This window comes from Sus scrofa, chromosome 1 (genome assembly GCF_054392235.1).
Source record: "Sus scrofa isolate SSC_HxYL_T2T_F1_AM1 chromosome 1, Sscrofa_HxYL_maternal_Yorkshire_Landrace_v2.0, whole genome shotgun sequence".
NCBI classification, from domain to species: Eukaryota; Metazoa; Chordata; class Mammalia; order Artiodactyla; family Suidae; genus Sus; species Sus scrofa.
Genome location: NC_139383.1, coordinates 274,429,000 through 274,449,492, shown reverse-complemented (window position 1 = coordinate 274,449,492; position 20,493 = coordinate 274,429,000). Strand labels below are relative to the sequence as shown.

Here is a 20,493-nt window from a genome sequence, read left to right as displayed (position 1 = left end):
CAGCTTAGCACTCACACTCCTTCCAGTGACCACTTAAGCATCCACCGCTAAAAACACTAGACCCCTTAACCTCTTCTGGCTTCCTCTAGATTGCACCTACTATTTTTAAGCTCTCTTCAGTTGGGTACAAAAGACAAAAAAGAACAATTAGTAGTGGTCTAAGCAACATTTGCATAGCACATGGTAGATCTCAAATACTTTGCAAATATGTGATCTTCTTGCAACTTAACAATAAACTTCTAGAGATGACATTTTATTTTCCCCATTTTTAAGGTGAGAAAAAAAAAGGAAATATAGAAATATTCCAAGGGGAGGGTGTTCCCATCATGGCTCAGTGGAAATGTGACTAGCATCCATGATGACACAGATTTGATCCCTGGCCTCTCTCACTGAGTTGAGGATCTGGCGTTTCCATGAGCTGTGGAGTAGGTTGCAGACATAGCTCGGATCCTGCGTTGCTGTGGTGGTGGCATAGGATAGGGCTATAGCTCAGATTTGACCCCTAGCCTGTGAACCTCCATATGCTATGGATACAGACCTGAAAATTAAAAAAAAGAAATATTCCAAGGAGAAACAACTCATAAATTTATGAACCAGAACTAATTGCCAAACCATAAATTTCTCCCATCAAACCAGGAACCTCTCTCCCAACTCCTGATCCATGGAGACTAGTTTCCAACTACTAGTTTAGTTTCTAGTATTAAACCCACAATCTTGCAAGGCGTAATCAGGGGTGATATATCTGGTTCAATCATTCAGCTGGTATTTATTACATAGCTACTATGAACCAGGCACTATGTAACTCACTGGAAAACAATGGGGAGGAAAGCAGATGTGAACCCTGCCTTGGGAGTGCTCTCATCATAAACCTCTCCAGATATTGTCCATGACACAGTGGTCCCCTTCCAATTTGGACCAAGCATCAAATACCCCAAAGCGAAAGGAAATGCTTCAAGAAAGTATGCTTCTCTAGGTACATACATGTGAAAGTGTTAAATTCAAAATCTGAGTTGAGTTCTCCTTGGCAGGAACTTGAGCTTCATTCAAGATCACTAAGCATCAAAAATATATCATTAATACTTAGGTTTGCTTCTAACTCTTCAAAAGGACCAGAAATATTATGAGGACATGGAAGTACAGGATATGGACTTGCTCTAATACAAAATATGCATTGCTAACTCTACCCTCACTTATCTGGGATGATTGGAGCACTACTTGTGGGCTTTCTTTTCTGTCTTCTCTGAAGCCAATCCTGTCCCTAGGCAGGTGGGCAGAAGGAGCACCAGTTCTGTTAACTCAGTGGTCCCACTATCAGCCCTAGATGGCAAGTGGCTGGTTCTAACTCTATGCCCCAATAGTTCTGGTCTTATTTTAATTGAGCTTCTATTTGGCAGATAGATGAGCAGTTCCTGCCAGACTGGAGCCTTGGCTTTTTCTCCTCTGTTTTTGCCTTTTAGGGACATAAAAAAACATATTCTTGAACCTCAGCATCTTCCTATTAATATGCCTCTGATTTTTCTGAATGCTTCATCTTCTAACATTTCCTTTGCTCACACTACCACACCTTGGCACTGCTCTTGCCTCTTATTTCCTCTATTTCTTCCATGATGCCACCCACGTGCCCAAACCACCAAGTTCAATGTTGGGTAAATAGGCTTCCCCTGCCAGAAACATTTCTTCAGTGCTCCACTCACCCTAGACAGTTCCCCAGCTTGATGGACATGTCAACTTTCCTAGTGCCAGCCATGCCTAGTCAGAACTTCCTGCTCAAAACTAAACTCCTAAATGTATTCCAAACTACTTTCTTTTTCAAGAAAAGTCGGATTCAGGAATACTATCTCTACTGTGCTTGTGTGATTTCTGTAGGGAGAATTAGGATATTTTTTCCTGACATAGTGGAATCAGAAAGAGACAAATCTTGGCCAGAATCATCTAAAGGGTAGCAGGCTGATTACTAACAGAGGCCAGATAGAGCAAAAGGATGTCTTAGATACAACTGGGGAAATCAAGCCAAATAGTTATTTTCTGAAGACTTTTCCTAGGACCTTTACAATTTCCCTTAAGAATATAGAAGTTTTGTCTTTTGGACAAGGAATAAGAATTGAAGTTTCTTGAAATTAACAAAACTAGTCAGATGCAATTTCTCATTGAAATCAGGCATTTCAAGGCCAATCATATGAAAATATATCATAGACTCTATGGTGCAGTCTACATGAATAATTGAATTTACGTAATGCACAAGCTGGAATAAGTTATACCATATATCCTCCACCAGATTGAAGACTCCAAGCAAAAAAAATGCACCTAATGTTCTTTGATATATTTTAATTTCAGGAAACCAATGATGAGGGGAAACCTGAGCCATATGCCTGAATTCCTCCTTCTGGGACTGACCAGTGACCCCCGAAAGCAGGTGTGGCTCTTTGCCAGTTTCCTGGTCATGTACCTGGTCAACATGGCTGGCAGCTCAGTCATCATTGCAGCCATCCAGGGGGATGCTCACCTCCACATCCACATGTACTTCTTCCTCTCCAAACTTTCCCTGGTGGACGTCTGCTTTACCACTGTCATTGTGCCACGAATGCTGGTGAATATGCTGACTCAGAGAAAGACCATCTTTTTTGCCCAGAGCCTTGCCCAGATGTATTTCTTTGTGACCAGTGTGATCACTGACAGCTTCCTCCTGGCTGCCATGGCCATTGACCGCTATGTGGCCATCTGCAACCCACTGTATTACACCACAACCATGAACCCCAGGCGCTGTCTCCTGCTAGTGATCACATCCTGGCTGGTGTCCCACCTCCACTCGCTCACCCACACCATCCTCATGGCCCGCCTCTCCTTCTGTGGGCCCAACATCATCCACCACTTCTTCTGTGATGTCCAGCCACTGCTGATGCTCTCCTGCTCTGACACCTCTGTCAATGAGCTCTTGGCCTTCACAGAGGGCTCCTTTGTGATCATGAGCCCCTTTCTCTTCATCATTGTCTCTTATGTGTGTATCACCCGTGCTGTTCTGCGGGTCCCTTCTGGGAGAGGCAGGTTCAAGGTCTTCTCCACCTGTGGATCCCACTTCACAGTTGTGTCACTATTCTATGGAACCATAATATCTGTGTATATCCGCCCTTGGTCCACCTACTCAGTGTCAAAAGATAGTGTGGTCACTGTTATCTATACAGTAGTTACCCTCATGCTGAACCCTTTTACCTACAGCCTTAGGAATAAGGACATGAAGCAGGCCTTGAACAAGCTGATGAGGAAGACAGAATTGTAGAACCCATGTGTGGTATATCTCGGCATTCACTCATTCGATAAGGACTCATGAAACATATGCTAGGTACTAGGAACTACATCAGTTACAAAGATATATCAATCAGGGCCCCTGTCTTCAAAATTAGTTACATGAATTTCCTTGTGGCTCAGTTGGTCAAGGTTCCAGTATTGTCATTGCTGTAGCTGGAGTCTCTGCTGTTGCCCTGGTCAGATCCCTGGCCCAGGAATTTTCACATGCTGAGGGTATGGCCAAGAAAAAGTAATTACAGGTCAGTAAGGGAGAGAATTCAACTGCAATATAAGACTATTGTACTTTCTTTGTAAAAATGAAATGAGACATGGTTATTGATATCTTACTATATTGTACACAGTTTCCTTCTTTTTCCTTTGCCATGTCTGGGTCATGTGTGTCACATCAACAACCAGTGTTGTGCTCTAGTTTCCTGATGAACAGCAAGGAAAAACTTCTCTAGTAACGTTTTTTTAATCGTTCATTATATAGGTCAGCTTACATGAAGCCTCAAGAGGTCACTGTTCCCATCATAGAAGTTATTAATCTTAGGCACCAACCCTTTGGGTCTGGCTAGTGGGTTCTCTTGTGACCTTGAGAACAGCTCATGACTTCTCCAAAGCTCTTCACAACTGGGTCACAGGAGGCTGCTGTAATTGCATAATAATAAGATCCTAAATATCTGAGTGACACAACATAAGTTACAACTCAATCTCACAATTTGTGTGACTGTGTCAATCAATCTAAGCCTCACTTTTCTCATCTGTAGCACAGATACAATAAATGACTTCACCCCAAGTTTGTGATTGTCAAATGAAAAAATTCCAAATCTACTACTTGGTAACTCTATGGTTTTTTTTTAATGTGTTCTTTTTTTTACTGAAGTAGATTGGCTTAAAGTATTTTTACTTTCAGTTGTCCAACATATTATTTGAATATTTGTATGCATTCCAAAAGGATCAAGTCCAGTGACCATCTGTATCCATACAAAGTTATTACAATAATATTGACTATATTCCCCATAATGTACATTACACCCCTGTGACATATTCATTTTATAACTGGAAGTTTATACCTCTTCATCTCTCTTACTCTTTTCACTCATTTTCACCCTCAAGCAACAACACGTATGTTCTTTTTATCTATGAGTTTGGTTTTGTTTTGTTATGTTTGTTTGTTTTGTTTTGATTCTAGATATATGTGAAAACATGGAATAATTTTCTTTCTCTCTTCTGACTTATTTCACTTAGCATAATGCCCTCTAGGTCCATCCATATAGTCACAAATGGCAAAAATTCATTCCTTTTTTATGGCTGGTTAGTATTTCATTGTATATATACACCACAACTTCTTTATCTATTCATCTATCAATAGACACTTGGGCTGTTTACATATCTTGGCTATTGTAAATAATGCTGCAATGAATGTACAAGTTGCATGTATCTTTCCAAGTTAGCATTTTTGTTTTCTTCTGAAAAATATTCAGAAGTGGAATGCTAGATGACGTGTAAAACTGGATTGCTCTTACTACTAACTTTTTGAGAAACATCTATACTGTTCTCCATAGTAGCTATCCAATTTACATTACCACCAACAGTGTACAAGGGATCCTTTATCTCCAAATCCTCATCAACACTTATTATTCGTAGACTTTTTTTTTTTTTGCTTTCACTTTTTAGGGCCACACCTGCAGCATATGGAAGTTTCCAGGATAGGGGTCAAATTGGAGCTATAGCTGCTGGCCTATGCCACGGTCACATGTGATCTGAGCCATGTCTGCAACCCAACCACAGCTCGGGCCAGCGCTTAATCCTTACCCCACTGAGCAAGGCCAGAGATAGAACCTGCATCCTCATGGATACTAGTGGGGTTCATTACCACTGAGCCATGATGGGAACTCCTATTTGTAGTCTTTTTGATGATAGCCATTCTGACAGGTGGGAGGCGATATCTCATTGCAGGTTTGATCTTCTTTTCTCTGATGAGTAATGATATTGAGCATCTTTCCATGTGCCTGTTGGCCATCTGTATGTCTTAAGAAAATGACTATTCAGGTCTTCTGTCCATTTTTAAATCAAGTTTTCTTTTTTGATGTTGAGTTGTATGCATTTTTTATATATTTTGGATATTTACCTTTTATGGGTCACAACATTTACAAATATCTTTCCCAGTCCATAGGTTTTCATTTTGTTAATAATATCCTTTACTGTGTAAAAGATATTAAGTTTAACTAGGTCACACTTGTTTATTTTCATTTCATTTATTTTGCCTCAGGAGAGATGTCTAAAAAATATATTGTTACAATTTATGTCAAGGAGTATTCTGCCTATGTTTTCTTCTAGGAATTTTATGGTTTCAGGTCTTACATTTAGGGCTTTAATCCATTTTGAGTTTATTTTTTATATGATGTGAGTAAATGTTGTAATCTCATTTTTTTTTAAACGTAGCTGTCTGGTTTCTCCAACACCACTTAATGAAAAGAACATTTGTCTTTTCTCCATTATATCCTTGCCTCAGGCATCATAGATTAATCATAGATTAATTGACCATAAATGTGTGGGTTTATTCTGCAGCTTTCTATTCAGTTCAAGTGACTTATGTGTCTGTTTTTGTGCCAGTATTATGCTGTTTTGATTACTGAAGCTTTGTAATATAGTCTGAAGTCAGGGAACATAATACCCAGCTTTGTTTCCTCAGGGTTTCTTTCATCATTTGGGTCTTTGTGGGATTCTATAATTGTTTCTATTTTAATTATGATGAATCTTGAGATGATGTTTTTGAGGTTTATCTTGTTTGGGACTTTCTGTGCTGCCTGGACCTGGAGGTCTATTTCTTTTCCCAGGTTAGGGAAGTTTTCAGGTATTATCTCTTCAGATAAATTCTCTGCCTTTTTCTCTTCTCCTTTTAAGACCCATATAATGTGAATGTTGACTATGCTTGATGTTGTCCCAGAGATTCTTAAACTGCCCTCATTTTTTAAAACTTTTTTTATTTTCTGTTCAGCTTCAGTGATTTCTATGTTATCTTCCAGTTTGCTGACCCATTCATTTTATCATCTAACCTACTATTGATTCCTTCTAGTATACTTTTAAATTCATTAACTTAGTCTTCAATGTTGTTTGGTTCTTCTTTATACTTTCTCACTCTTTGTTAAACTTCTCACTCTCTTCATCCATTCTCCTCCCAAGTTTGTTGAGCACCTTTATAATCATTGCCTTGAACTCCAACAGATTTCTTGTCTCCATTTTCTTAGTTCTTCTTCTGGGTCTTTGTCTTGTTCCTTCATGTGAAACATATTCCTCTGTCTCCTCTTTTTGCCTAACTCTCTGTGTTAATTTCTGTGTACTACAGAGGTCAGTTATATTTCCTCATCTTGGAGAATTGGCCTTACACAGAGATGTCCAATGGCACCAAGCAGTATACTTCCCTCCACTAGAGCTATATGCTCTAAGAGTGCCTCTTATGTGGGCTGCATGGGTTCTTCTGCCAGAGTGCGGCTGGCTTTTGCAGCCAGTGCTGGTAGCAGGCCAGACCCAGACAGGCTTGGCTGGCTACAAAGCCCTGCCTCAAGAGGGGGATACTGGCCCACTGAGAGTCAGGGCTATGTCCACGGACCTCTGGCTATGAGCCCTGGGGGAACTGGTGCAACTGCTGACTTACTGTGGGGTCCTGAGACTGGTGCTGACCCTCTGGTGGGCAGGTAAGCCACCAGCCTTAATAATGAGACTTACACTGTAGGTCTTAATGAGACTTATGCTGTAGCTTGTGGCAACACCAGATCCTTAACCTATAGAGCAAGGGCAGAGATTCAACCCACATCCTCACAGAGACATCAGTCCTTAAACTTGCTAAACCACAACAGGAACTCCTACAGCAATCTTTTGATGTATTGAATTCTTGGGTTTTTGGCAAAAACTCCTATTTGTCCCAGCTCCTTCCTTACCACTTTGGAGTGGTCCCTCAGAGCTGTCTGAGGAGCTGCCTCCTGGGCTTAAGTCCTCAATATGTTCATTGAATGAAACATAACTCTCTAATTTTAGGTTGTGCTTGTTTTTTTTCAGTCCACAGTACAAAGGCCATGCTTACACAGGCTGCTCCTGGACAATGATTCAGGGTGACAGTGGTACCGACACAAGCTTATTTTCAGAGTGTTACAAGAATCTGCTAATGGACGATTTTGATTTAGGTTCACCCCCCAAACACTGGCCTGTTTAAGATTTTCTTGGTGGATCTGGCTGTACACTGGGCCTCTTACCACCCATGCTTTCTTCCTTCCCTCTTTTATTCCACAGGTCTCTGCATCAGAATTTGAAGGCACTCCCTGATTTCTCCTGCCCCCTCCTCAGAGCATCTCTTACACACTAAATCCCACCTTGACATCTACTTCTCATAAGACCCAAACTAAAGCATTAACCAATACCTTGCAAACAATTCTATTCCTTGGCAGATAACCATAGAGAAACCTGAATGGGTACACCAGGAGAAGGTTCATGAATGTTCATGAGTCTAGCAGTTCAAAACAGAATCAAATGATGTTTTGACTTCATTTATTGTGGTTTTACTCTCTCACCTATGAAAGCAATGTAACAACTTGATGAAAAGAAAGGAGTAATAATTCCCAGTTCTCTAGACATTTCTTTTGAAATAATAAAACTCGGGCAATCACTAAAATATCAATAGTAGAACAAAGGAATGATAAATGATTGTTATTGTGGAGACGTTCTCTTTAGAGGATGGTGGTCTAAAAGTTTCTCCAAGAGTACCCTGGTGGCCAAGTAGAAAGGATCTAGTGTTATAACTGCTGTGGCATGGGTTCAAACCCTATCTTGGGAAATTCCTCATGCTATGGGTATGCCCACTGCCCCACCTCCCCTGAAACCAAAACATGCCATTATAAAGTAAATAAAAATAAAACTTTTTCCAATTTGTACACAGAAACTTTTTCGTAAGAAAAATTGAACAGTGGAGAAGATCAGGTCACATTTACTCAAAATGTCAATTTTTCATGTTTTAATGAGAGTAGGAGGAATTTTACTTGAGACAATAAACAACTGGGGCAGGGAGTGGGGGATAGCAAAAACCTGTCAGGAAACTCAAAAAGCCATCAACACTAGAATGGATAACTGCATTAGGGTACAATCCACAATGGAATTTAAGTAATACTCCCTTAACTGCAGTCTCTAAAATTCAAAAATCAATGAAAGGTATTTTATAGAGTTTCAGCAAACTCATTTTGTACCAAAAACTGACCTAAAGTGAATGCGGCTATTTTAAAAAATGCATTTATTTCAGTTGATATGAATATTTACACAGTTTCTTTCCAGCATATTACTGTGTTTAGTTACAACGTGAAATACTAGAACCTATCGATGTTATCACATAAATAATGATACATGTACATTATTTTGTTCTAAAATTAGAGACATTCTGAATTCAAAAATGAATATCCTTCAAGATATTAAGTACAACAGTGACCCTTTACTAGACAGCAGTGAGAAAGAATGACCTGTAGTTACAAGTACTAATACAAATGAATGTTCCCAAAAACACAATATTGATGGAAAGAAGCTAAATGATTCCATTCATGACAAAGACAAACATAAGGAAATATAAACAATACCTGATTAATCTGTATGTGCATAGTTGGTGCTAGGTCTGTAGCAAAACTGTAAGAAAACCATTCCTTTATATTTTTATACTCTTTTATGTATGATATAATTCACAATTAAAAAAATATAAACTAAAAGTATAAAGTAATCCTGTGTGCAGTAGTACCCCTATTTCTGGGACAGACTTTTATCTTGACATCCTGGAGTCACGGGGAACAAGCCTATTCACTTTTTCTACATATCCTACTGTAGAACTTTGAAGATGATGGTTGTATGGGCCACCCTTTATTGAAACTGTTCAACTCATTGATTGTTATTTATTTGCTAAGAGATGAGAGGTTTCCTTTATGAGGCTCTGGGTCTGATTAGCATGTGAACTCCATAGAAGGTTAGGGTTCAGGGAGATGGAGCCCGTCCACTCCCCTGCCCAGGAGAGTGTTACCAAGAGCAGGATTCCCAGACCTGGTCACTCTGACACCACTGAGGCTCAGAACTTCAGGGCACAGAGGGGACGCTGAGGGGTTGGACATTTACCCTGATTCGTCTCTAACTAGGAGATGAGAGGCTGGGTCCCAGGAGACACTCCATGTGAAAAGCCAACACCTTCTCCTGGCTGCTGTCCCTGAATTGATTGCTCATGCCCTGGGTCTTTGGTTTGTGCTGCTGCTAGAGAGAAGGAAGAAAACTGAGATGTTAGTGAGTCGTACTGAGAAAGAAGGGTATGCAAACCAAACAGGTGAGGCAGACCCAACACCTGGTGATGGTGACAAGAATCTGAGGATGGTAAGAATTTCCAGTTAAGACCTGAGTTGTAGAGACAGGAGGAATTGGTCAAAACATGCCCCCCCACACACACACCCACCTCTACCCCATTCCTTTCTCCTTTCTTGCCCCTTCCTTACTCTCAGAAAAATACACCCTGGCTCTCTTAACCACCATAAGAAGGACCATGATTTAGTATTCATGAACTTTCTGAGAGTCCAATCTTAAGTCAGTGCAGATCAGTGGTCCCCAAGTCCACGGCAGGGACTGAGATACTGTAACAGCTATAACAGCGCTCAAGACCCCTACACTGTGCCTGGACAATTCACTCACAGCCCACTTAATCCTGAGGGGCTTTCAGAGTCTTTCTCTGACACCACCCAAGGAGAGCAACTATTTCCACACTCAGGGATAGTTCAGCAAGCCTTGTTTCATTTTTTTATTGTTAGCTTTGTATTTTTCTATTATAATTGATTTACATTGTTCTGTCAATTTCCACTGTTTGGCAAAGTGACTCAGTCATAAATATCATCTTTTTTAACTGGAGTCTCAGAATGATTTGAGCTAGACTTATTTAGACTGGGGTCCTATTAAGTGAAATGCTTTGACCAAGATGATACGGCCGTAACTCAAACCTGGGACTCACATGTCAAAGTGGGTGCTTTGTCATGGTTACTACTAGGTTAGAGCCATTGCCACCTAAAGCTCAAGATGATGACACTGGTGACAATGTTCTTACAATTCTATAACTTGAAAGTTTAGTATCTGTAACTTGGTAGTTGATATTCTATAAATTTACAGTTTTGTAAGCCCAACAGACCATGTACAAGAAAAAGTCCAATTTGCCCGGGACTGAGAGATTTTTCTGGAAGTGGGACATTCCATTTTGAAAGCAGGACAGTCCTAGGTAAACATAGAGGACTAGTTGGTTATCGCACAAAGCATCATCCTTTTGTCAAATTCAAGAGAGAAAAAGAGAGAGAAGAGAAAAAACAATAATGTCAGGGAAACTAGTATTTAGTGACCATTTGATAGAAACCGGTAATCATTCTGGTTCTGTACAATCCTTATCTATTTTAGTCCTTACAAGATTATAAGTTAAATATTGTTTTTTTAGCGTGTAGTTGATTTGCAGTGTTGTTTCAATTTCAATTGCACAGCAGGGTGACCCAGTCATATATACATACATGCATATACACATATATGTACATACATATATGTGTGTGTGTGTGTGTATATATATATATATATATATATATATATATGTATATATATATATTCTTTTTCCTATACTGTCTTCCATTATGTTCCACCCAAAGAGATTGGATTTACCTCCCTGTAGGTAGTAACAGTAGGACCTCATTGCTTATCCATTCTAAATATGAGTTTGCATCAACCAATCCCAAACTCCCCATCCATCCCACTTTCTTCCCTCTTCCCCATGGCAACCACATGTCTGCTCTCCATGTCTGTGATCTGTTCCTGTTTTTTAGGTAGGATCATTTGTGCCCCATTTCAGATTCCACATATAAGTGATATCATGCAGTATTTATCTTTCTCTCTATCACTTTGCATGAGAATCTCTAGTTGCATCCATGTTACTACAAATGGCATTATTTTGTTCTTTTCTTTGGCTGAGTCATATTTCATTGTGTTTATGTACCATATCTTTTGTATCCATTCATCTGTTAATGGACATTTAGGTTGTTTCCATGTCTTGGCTATTGTGAATATTGGTGCAATTAATATAGGGGTGCATGTATCTTTTTGAATGAAAGTTTTGTCCCAAAAAATGCCCAGGAGTGGGATTACTGGATCATATGGTTGTGTTAGTTATTCTATTTGAGCAGATACAGAAATAGAGGTCAGAAAGATTGAGAAAACTTGTTCAAGATTACAGCCCACAAAGGGGATGGTGGAAAGTGAAGGTCTGTCAGACCCAGAAGGATACATTTTATCACCATGTCAAAGATCATGGCATGAGCCTGGCTGGCATTGCCTGTTGGTGGACACATCTTCCCATGCATACAAATGCAGAAACTCTCATTTTGGATTATGCATCCCAGGTCCTAAATAAAACCTTTAAATGATTCTGGCATTTTGATAACTTTCAGTCATCCTATATGGTAGGTTTATGTCTCATCTAGAAGATTGGGGATAGTAAATAATCTACCCAAAATATAAAAGAAAAATTAGGGCTTATTTTTTTGGTGCCTCAGGAACCTCAGGTTCCATGTTATCTACTACTGCTTCTAGCAATGTTAGTAACAATTGCCACAATTTATTGAAGACCTACTCCATGCTAGTGTTTTGAATATGTCATCTCACTGATTATCTACAATAAATATACAAAGTATGCACAAAATTTACAGATGAGGAAACTGAAGCAAAAAGAGGATCTTAGGATGTGTAGGTGGCAGAGGATAAACAGCAAGAAAGGATTCCCAACTAGTCTATAGGACACCAAAGACAACATTCTGAAGACTGAGGGTTAGATAATGTTGGCATTCATGATGATGATGAAGATAATGAGGCTGATGCTGATAATGATGATGGTGATGATGATGGTAGGAATGCTTGTTTGTAAAATATGTTTGAATTTATAAGATAACTTTATCTACATTATATCATTTGATGGCTCTTCAAAAGAAAAAGAGTACAAATAATCCCACCATGCCAAGAATATCTGAGGGCTACTATGACCTTTCTATGTAATGATCATCTCTTCATTATTCCCAAACAACACACATGTATACATGCATACAGAGAAACTCAAGAGAGAGACACACACACAGAACTATTCTTAAGAATTTTCTAGTAAATGCATATCCCCACAGATATCTTATTTAAACTTCACTGGCCTATGAAACACTAAGCTTTCCATTTTAAAAAGGTAAACGTGGACGAAGACTTAGGAATCCTCTTCCCAGCTAACCTCCACTTCAACGTCCTCTGAGAGGCCTACAGGACCACCTAGTGGACAGCTAAAATGCGGAGTCCACCCCCAACAAGTCTCCTAATCATTGCACTGAGTTCTCATCTCTGTACATGTTTGCATGGCCACCAGCAAGAGAAAAGTGAGCATCTCTGTGACCTTTGAAAAAAACACAGAAAACAGACAAAAGACTTTGAATGATACAACTTTTTGGATTTTACAGGTATATAAACAATATTTTCAATGATTTATCCTACTTTAAATGGGGATGAAAAATCAAACCAGCATCTCTGACTTCTTGCTCCTGGGCATCTCTCCACACCCAGACCAGCAGCCTCCCCTGTTTTGGATCTTCTTGGCCATTTACCTGGTCACTGTGCTGGGGAACCTGCTCATCATCCTGGGAATAGGTTCTGACCAACATCTCAACACCCCCATGTACTTCTTCTTGACCAAAATCTCCTTCATCGAGACCTGCTTCTCCTGCACCATTATCCCCAAGGTGCTGGTCAACATCCAGACGCAGCACCACAACATCTCCTACACTGGGTGCCTCGTGCAGATGTACTTCTTCATGGCATTAACCCTGCTGGATGACTTCCTGCTGGCTGTGATGGCATATGACCGCTACGTGGCCATCTGCCTCCCTCTCCACTACACCATGATCATGTGTCCCCAGCGCTGCCTGCTGTTGCTCACCACATCCTGGCTCTGTGCCCACCTCCTGGCCTTCTCACCCACTCTCCTTATGTCTCAGTTCTCCTTCTGTGCCTCCCATTCCATCCCACACTTCTTCTGTGATCTTCTCCCACTCCTCAAACTCGCCTGCTCAGACAAACACATCTTTCGGGTCACCATGTTAACTGAGGCCATCCTCTCTGGCATGATCCCTCTCACCTGTGTCCTGGTCTCTTATGCCCACATCATCCACACCATCCTCAGGGTCCCCTCTCCTGGGGGAAAGCACAAAGTCTTCTCTACCTGTGGTGCTCACCTGACAGTCGTCACTCTCTTCTACGGGACCCTCTTTCTGGTGTATTTCCAGTCCTCCTCTTCCTACTTTGCAGACACTGGAATGGCAGCCTCTGTGGTATATACCGTGGTCACCCCCATGCTGAACCCCTTTATCTACAGCCTGAGGAACAGGGACATGAAGGAGGCTTTGTGCAGATTCTTCGACTGGGGAAAAATTCTACTCAGTCAAAGGGCCTTTCCCAGACTAGAAGCTCAGGCTCGGTGACAGGCCTTCCTCCCTATTTCTTCATTGTGACTTTGAAAACCTCAAATTCAAAGCAGGATGGTTCTCAGCATCCCAAGCTGGTTTTAAAAAGGGATAATGCCTGACTTGGCAAGACTTGGTTAGGATCAACTGGCCAAGGAAAGAGCTAGACCTGGATGAGGAGTAGCCAGCAACTCCTGCAGGATGACTTGATTACTGGGTGTTGATGGTGAACTGGATTTGAAACAGAGAGTGGAATCCTCAAAAGATGACATCAGACAGAATGTAAGTTCTTGGAAGAAGCCCGAGTAACAACTCAATCTATAATTAATCTGTCAGTTCAACTACAAAAAAATGTTGACAATATCTGGAAGGGTCAATTGTCCAAATTTCAGGGGCCGTTTCAAGCCCAGCTTTAGAAACTCCTCCCTTAAAGAGATTAAGCTACACAGGGAGAAATGTGAACCAAGAATGCACACTATTTTCTGGGAATAGTGATCAAGAATAATTCTATGAGAGGAAACTAGGCACAGACAGAGCAGGGGCTTGTCCAAAATCACACAGATGGGATTAGAACCCAGATTGTGAGGAGTTCCCCCTATGGTGCAGTAGGTTAAGGATCCAGCAGGACCATGACTATGGCATATGTCCCAGCTCTGGCTCATATTCCATCCCTAGTCTAGGAACCTTCATGTGCCCTGAGTGCAGCCAAAAGAAAAAAAAATATGGAGTTCCCATTGTGGCTCAGTGGGTTAAGAACCCAACATAGTGTCTGTGAGGATGCAGGTTTGATCCCTCACCTCACTGGCATCAGGGGGTTAAGGATCCAGGTCTGTCACAAGCTACAGCATAGGTCTCAGATAAGGCCCAAATCCAGCACTTCTGTAGCTGTGGCATAGGCCCCAGCTGCAGGTCCCATTTTTCCCTGCAGCCTGGGAACTTCCATATGCCACTGGTGTGGACATAAAAAACAAACAAACAAAAAAACTAAGACTGTGACAATGAGTGATTATGATTTATTGGAACTGGCTTGTGATTTTTTTAAGGGTCTGGCTTACCTCATTTTTCTTTAGTTCAGAAAAATACATACTCCTGAGAGTAAACTTGCAAAATATACAGGTAGGAAAAAGAAGAAAAGGAAACACTCACCATCTCTCCATTAAAGATAACCACTGGTAATATTACACATTATTTCCCTCCTCTTTCTCTAATGAGTTTTGTCCTTGACTTCACTAAGAAGATAATAGAGGAGTTCCCGTCGTGGCGCAGTGGTTAACGAATCCGACTAGGAACCATGAGGTGGCGGGTTCGGTCCCTGCCCTTGCTCAGTGGGTTAACGATCCGGTGTTGCCGTGAGCTGTGGTGTAGGTTGCAGACGCGGCTCGGATCCCGCGTTGCTGTGGCTCTGGCGTAGGCCTGTGGCTGCAGCTCCGATTCAACCCCTAGCCTGGGAACCTCCATATGCCGCGGGAGCGGCCCAAGAAATAGCAACAACAACAACAAAAGACAAAAAGAAAAAAAAAAAAAAAAAAGAAGATAATAGACATACAATTCTGTAACATTTTTGTTAATCTTATAACAAGAATTATCCTCATGTTTTTAATTGAAATTACACCAGAAGAAAAGACCCATTACTTATACAATGGTTCTCCATTGTTGGATGCTTAGGACATTTCTAACCTTTCTCTATTACAAATAACAATGAAAAACTCTGAAATGAAATGATATTTATATTCATCATCTGGAACTTTCAATATATTCAAAAGTAGGATATCTAAGCAGAAAATCCTTGAGGCTCCTTATCCACACTGCCAGAATGTGCAAATGATTCTGCCCTTTTGCTTGCTTCCTCTCCAAATTCTGATGTTAATATCTCCCCTTAAATATAACTAATATGATAGCTGGAATGGTATCTCCTTGCTTTAGTTTTAATTTTTTTTTTTTGATTACTGGTCTAAGGAGATTATTTTCCTGGATCTGTTAACAAATTTTTAAAATTCCCTTATTGTTTTTTTTCATGTCATCTGCCTATTAGCTTCTGGAAAGTTTTATTGATTTGTATGGGCCTTTTTATATTAAAAACATTATAGCTTGGTCTTCTTTGCCTTGGTGTTGTCCTGGTTAATTCTTCACTTCTTAACTTTGTGCTATTTTTTAATGTAAGGAAGTTTTTCTTTCATTATCAAATTTAGACAGCTTCTTTTTAACCCCTTTTGCTAGAGCTATAATTTAAAACCCTCCCCTTTGCAGAATTCTTACAAATACTCAACTTTCTCTTCATTTTCTTATAGAATATAATATTTTTATATAATCATATATTAGTTTAGAACAAAATCATATCATTAAGGTGGTTCTAACACAGAATGATATTACCTCTGATTTTTAAATAAAGGGGATGTTATGTATAATGTTATACAAGAAAATTTTAAATTTAGATTAAATAAGTCACATTTCTAAAAAAATATATAGCCCATCAAAAGTTAGTAAGGGATAGAAAACTGAAATAGACCAATAACTATTGAGGAAATTGGATCAGTACCAAAAACCTTTCCTCAAAGAAAATTTCAGGCCCTCATGGCTGTAATAGTAGTTTTATCAACATTCAAGAAAGAAAGAATTTCTAGCTTGCAAAACTCTTTCAGAGACTAGAAATTAAAGGAGCACTCAGCAATCCCCATTTGGAGATTGGTACAACCTTGATACCAAAGCTAAGGAGAACATTGAAAAGGGGTACAAGAACAGGATGATCTCATCCATGAATTAAACACACTGACTGAAAGTAAAATATTAGTAAGGTTATTACAACAATGCAGAGAAACTATGCTATTGTTACCACGTTGTGTTTTCCTAGGAATACACAGTTGACTTAACATTCAAAAATTAGTCCAAATAAGTTACTATACTGATAAAACAAAGGACAAATACTATGTGATGCAAGAATAACATCTCAAGAGATGCAAGAAAATAATTTGATATAGTTCAGCATAAGCTTGTTTAAAAAGTCTGTTAGCAAATGGACATAGAAGAAAATTTTCTTCTTCTGAAAAAAAAAAAAGGAGCTCTTTTTTCAAACATACAGCAGAGATAATTTGTAATGGTTATACACTTAATTCCTTCCTATCCCCTGAGGAACAAGATAAAATACCCGCTCTCACCTCAACTATCCCATACTGCACTTGATGTCACAGTCTTAGCAGTAGGATAAGAAAAATTAATAAAATATAAACATTTTCTAAGAAAAGAAATAAAACTGCATTTTATTCACAGCTGAGAGTTCCATACTGATGCAATTAAAGGGAGTCTATACATGAAACCATTCAAATTATTAAGTGCCATGATGCAAACAAAGAAATTTTTTTTTTCAAATGGATGGCTCTGGCATCACTTCATAACACACACAAAATTTAGTACCAGGTACACTAAAGCACTAATTATGAAAAGCAAAATTATACAGTTTTTAGAAGAAAATTCTGAAAAATACCTTCCTGAACTCAGCGAAGAATGGACTTCATAAGCCAGAAAGAAGTAAAACATTAAGAAGAAAGGAATGTATTGAAGTCAGTCAATTAAAATTTTAAACATTTATATAGCAAACAAGACTGTAATAGGAGTGAAAATACAAACCACAAAAACAGAGAAAATGTCTTTAAAACATGCAATGCACAAAGGACTGCTATCTAGAATATTTAAATAGATTTAAATAGTTGTGTAAATAAATTGGAATATAACAGACAACTAAACATAAATTTAGACAAGCAGTTTCAATATTAGGAAATGAAAATGCTAATAAGTATTTAAAAGGTACTCAATCTCATTATCAATCCCTGAAATACAAAATCAAACCACCAGGAGATGCTCTCCCCAACATACAGACACCAAATGGACTGTAAAGAGAAAAGATGACACCACCAAGTGTTATAAAAATAAGCTACAAGCACACCATCACACATTGCTGGTGGAACTGCAACTTGGTACAATCTCTTTGGAAGTCAATTTGATATTGTGGACTAAAATTGGAGATGTGGACATTCTAAAGCCAAGAAATTTCACTCCTAGGCCTGTAGGAAAGAGAAAGAAAGGCATGTGTGCACCAAGACACATACACAGGAATGACTGTCACAGCATGATTCCTAATAACCAAACACCAATCATTCTATCAAGAATAGGTTTCCCCAAACAATTTTTTTTACTGTACAGCACAAAGAAATATAAAATAAATAAAAAATATCAACTACAAAAAAAATAAAACTATTTTAAAGACAAAAAAAAAGAATAGGTTGCATGAGTAATGAACAAGATTATCCTACAGTGGGGCAACTCTTAGCAATAAAAATGAACAAATTACCATTCCATACAGCTACCTAGATGACCTGACAAAAGTAAGACTGAACAAAGGAGCCATAAAAAAGAACACAGAATGTCTGAGGGCATTAATATAACATTCAAACATGGGTAAAACTAAAATAAAATGTTTGCAAAACAATAAGGATTATTTTACTTGGAGGAGAGAATAGGAATGACTAACTGGATACACAAAAGGTTCAGCCCTGCTGGGAATAACGTTCTCCTTCTAAACATGGGAAGTGATACACGGGTGACTGGTTTCTAATAATTTCTTGGGCATTATGCTAAGAGAACTATGTCAGACAGAGGAAGACACTGTACAGTATCACTTATATGTGGAATCTAAAAAATACAACAAGTGAATAAAGCAAAAAACAATCAGCCTCACAAATATAGAGAACAAACTGGTGGTTACCAGGAAAGGGGTGGATAAGGGTAGTATTATGTTATGGGAGTGGGAGGTACAACATTTCATGTGTGAGATAGGTTCAAGGATGTATTGCACAGCATAGAGAATATGAGCAATATTTTATAACATAAGTGAAGAGTAAGCTTTAAATATTGCATTAAAATATTTTCAATTAAACAATTTTAAACTAACTACCTTGGGTAAATAAATAAAAGACTGACCCATATACTATTTAAGCTGAGGGATGGGAGAATACACATTAATTTTATGAACATTCTTATCAGAACTTAATGTTTCAAACACTCTTTTATATGTAGCATACACTTAAACAAAAAGAAGTGAACTTATCCAGAAATTTATTTTTATAAATCATTAGGCACCCTCTTCCAATGCAATATCTAAGTAGTTTTCATATCTCTGTTCTCTGAGATCACTAAATAAGAATGTTTCCTCTTCTATGTGACATTTTAAACCAATGACTGTGACCTCTGATGTAGTCTCTCTTTATTTTTTACTTATTTCCTGGGACATAATGTATTTTACCCATGAAGATCCTGTTCTAATGAGGAAGCATGAACAGAGTGTGGTCCTCTTTGGATTTAAGACTGGGAGGATTGATAACATCTACTTCTCACCCAGGGGAGAAACCAGGGTGTAGCCACAAAGACCAGCCTGGTCCATCTGAATGGAATTACCACGGATGCTTCTGGGACACAGTAGAACAACATCCAGAGGGGACAGCTGGCATGTTGCACAATTGTCCCATATGATCTCAAACTAGCATGTCTGGGAATTGGCCACAGGAGACACTGCCTGTGAAAAGGCAGCAGCTCCTCCCAGCTCCTGAAGCTGGGGGCATCACCAGGGATTTAAGTCTTCAGTCTCTCTGGTTCCTACACACAGGGAAGGGATCAACTCCAGCCATGTCTTCCTAGGGAGACAATGGGACATCAAACCCAAGTTTCTTCATGCAAGTGTCACAGACTGCAGCTGGACAGCATCACAAGGTGAGGATAGAGGCACAGGGAAGGGAACAGGGAGCACAGTCTACCTAAGACCAAATGTGTTCAGGTGCACTCAAATACACACACACCATAGAGCCTCTTTCTTTTCATTTCTGCCTTCTTTTCTACATCCCTCTCTTCCATACATCTTCTAGATCTTCTGATCACCAATGCAAAGCAGCTAGTCTGGGATTCGTCACATCCCTGAAGGTGCATACTGAAGGTTTTGTGGATAATGGGTCTCAGAGCACCCTTCCACAAGCCCCATCAGTGACCAGGTTGTAACACCACTGCAATCACAGAGCATAATTCACTCTCAGTCCACTGGAAAAAGCATGCTTCCCAGTATCACTCTCAGCCACCACACCAAGTCAACACCATTAATTATGCCTCTACTTCCATTTAAAATTTGTCAAACTCATTCACATCCTTTTTTTTCTTTAGATTTGATTCAGCAAATAACTATCTAAGGCAGTTATTTATTCCTATGGTAGACTTAATAAGTTGGGGGTTCTTACGGTTAACTTATATGACCCATTTTACACTTGGTTTCCCAATACCAAAACACATGCACTGCCATTGGTAGTTCTGAGAGGTCCAAACCTTTCCAGTGTGGTCCTGATGCTGATGATAAGGGTGATGATGATGAGAATGACTTTGTATATAGACAACTCACAATCTATAAGCCCAAGTGCAGTCAGTGACCAGGACCACAAAAACAATCCAACATCGTCATTTAAAAAAAAGCAATAATAATAACAGATCATATTTAATAAGCATTTACTAGGTCAGTCTTGATCTAAATATCATATCATCATTATCAAATTTTATTATAATAACCACTTTATACAATAAACACTATCATTATCCAGTTTGAGCCAATGAAGAAAGTGAAGCTGAAAGATTTTGTTACTATAACAATGTCTTA

At 39.2% G+C, this 20,493-nt stretch overlaps 2 protein-coding genes and 1 long non-coding RNA gene across 3 annotated transcripts in view; 2 read left to right on the top strand and 1 right to left on the bottom strand.

Annotated features, from left to right (window-relative positions):
• Positions 1-20,493, bottom strand: part of LOC146407209 (uncharacterized) — a 266,633-nt gene that overhangs the window by 51,816 nt on the left and 194,324 nt on the right. The gene's annotated exons all lie outside the window — the stretch shown is intronic.
• On the top strand, positions 2,342-3,274 carry LOC100525203 (olfactory receptor 1L6-like). The gene has a single exon (XM_085020921.1). The coding sequence runs from the start codon at positions 2,342-2,344 to the stop codon at positions 3,272-3,274; it is 933 nt and encodes a 310-aa protein (XP_084877047.1).
• LOC110258937 (olfactory receptor 1f45-like) lies at positions 12,852-13,829 on the top strand. Its single transcript, XM_085020917.1, has one exon. It carries the CDS (start codon positions 12,852-12,854, stop codon positions 13,827-13,829), a length of 978 nt encoding a protein of 325 aa, XP_084877043.1.

Excerpts from the sequence above, each read along its gene's own strand:
- LOC100525203 (XM_085020921.1), top strand. The coding sequence starts at position 2,342 with ATGATGAGGGGAAACCTGAGCCATATGCCTGAATTCCTCCTTCTGGGA.
- LOC110258937 (XM_085020917.1), top strand. The coding sequence starts at position 12,852 with ATGGGGATGAAAAATCAAACCAGCATCTCTGACTTCTTGCTCCTGGGC.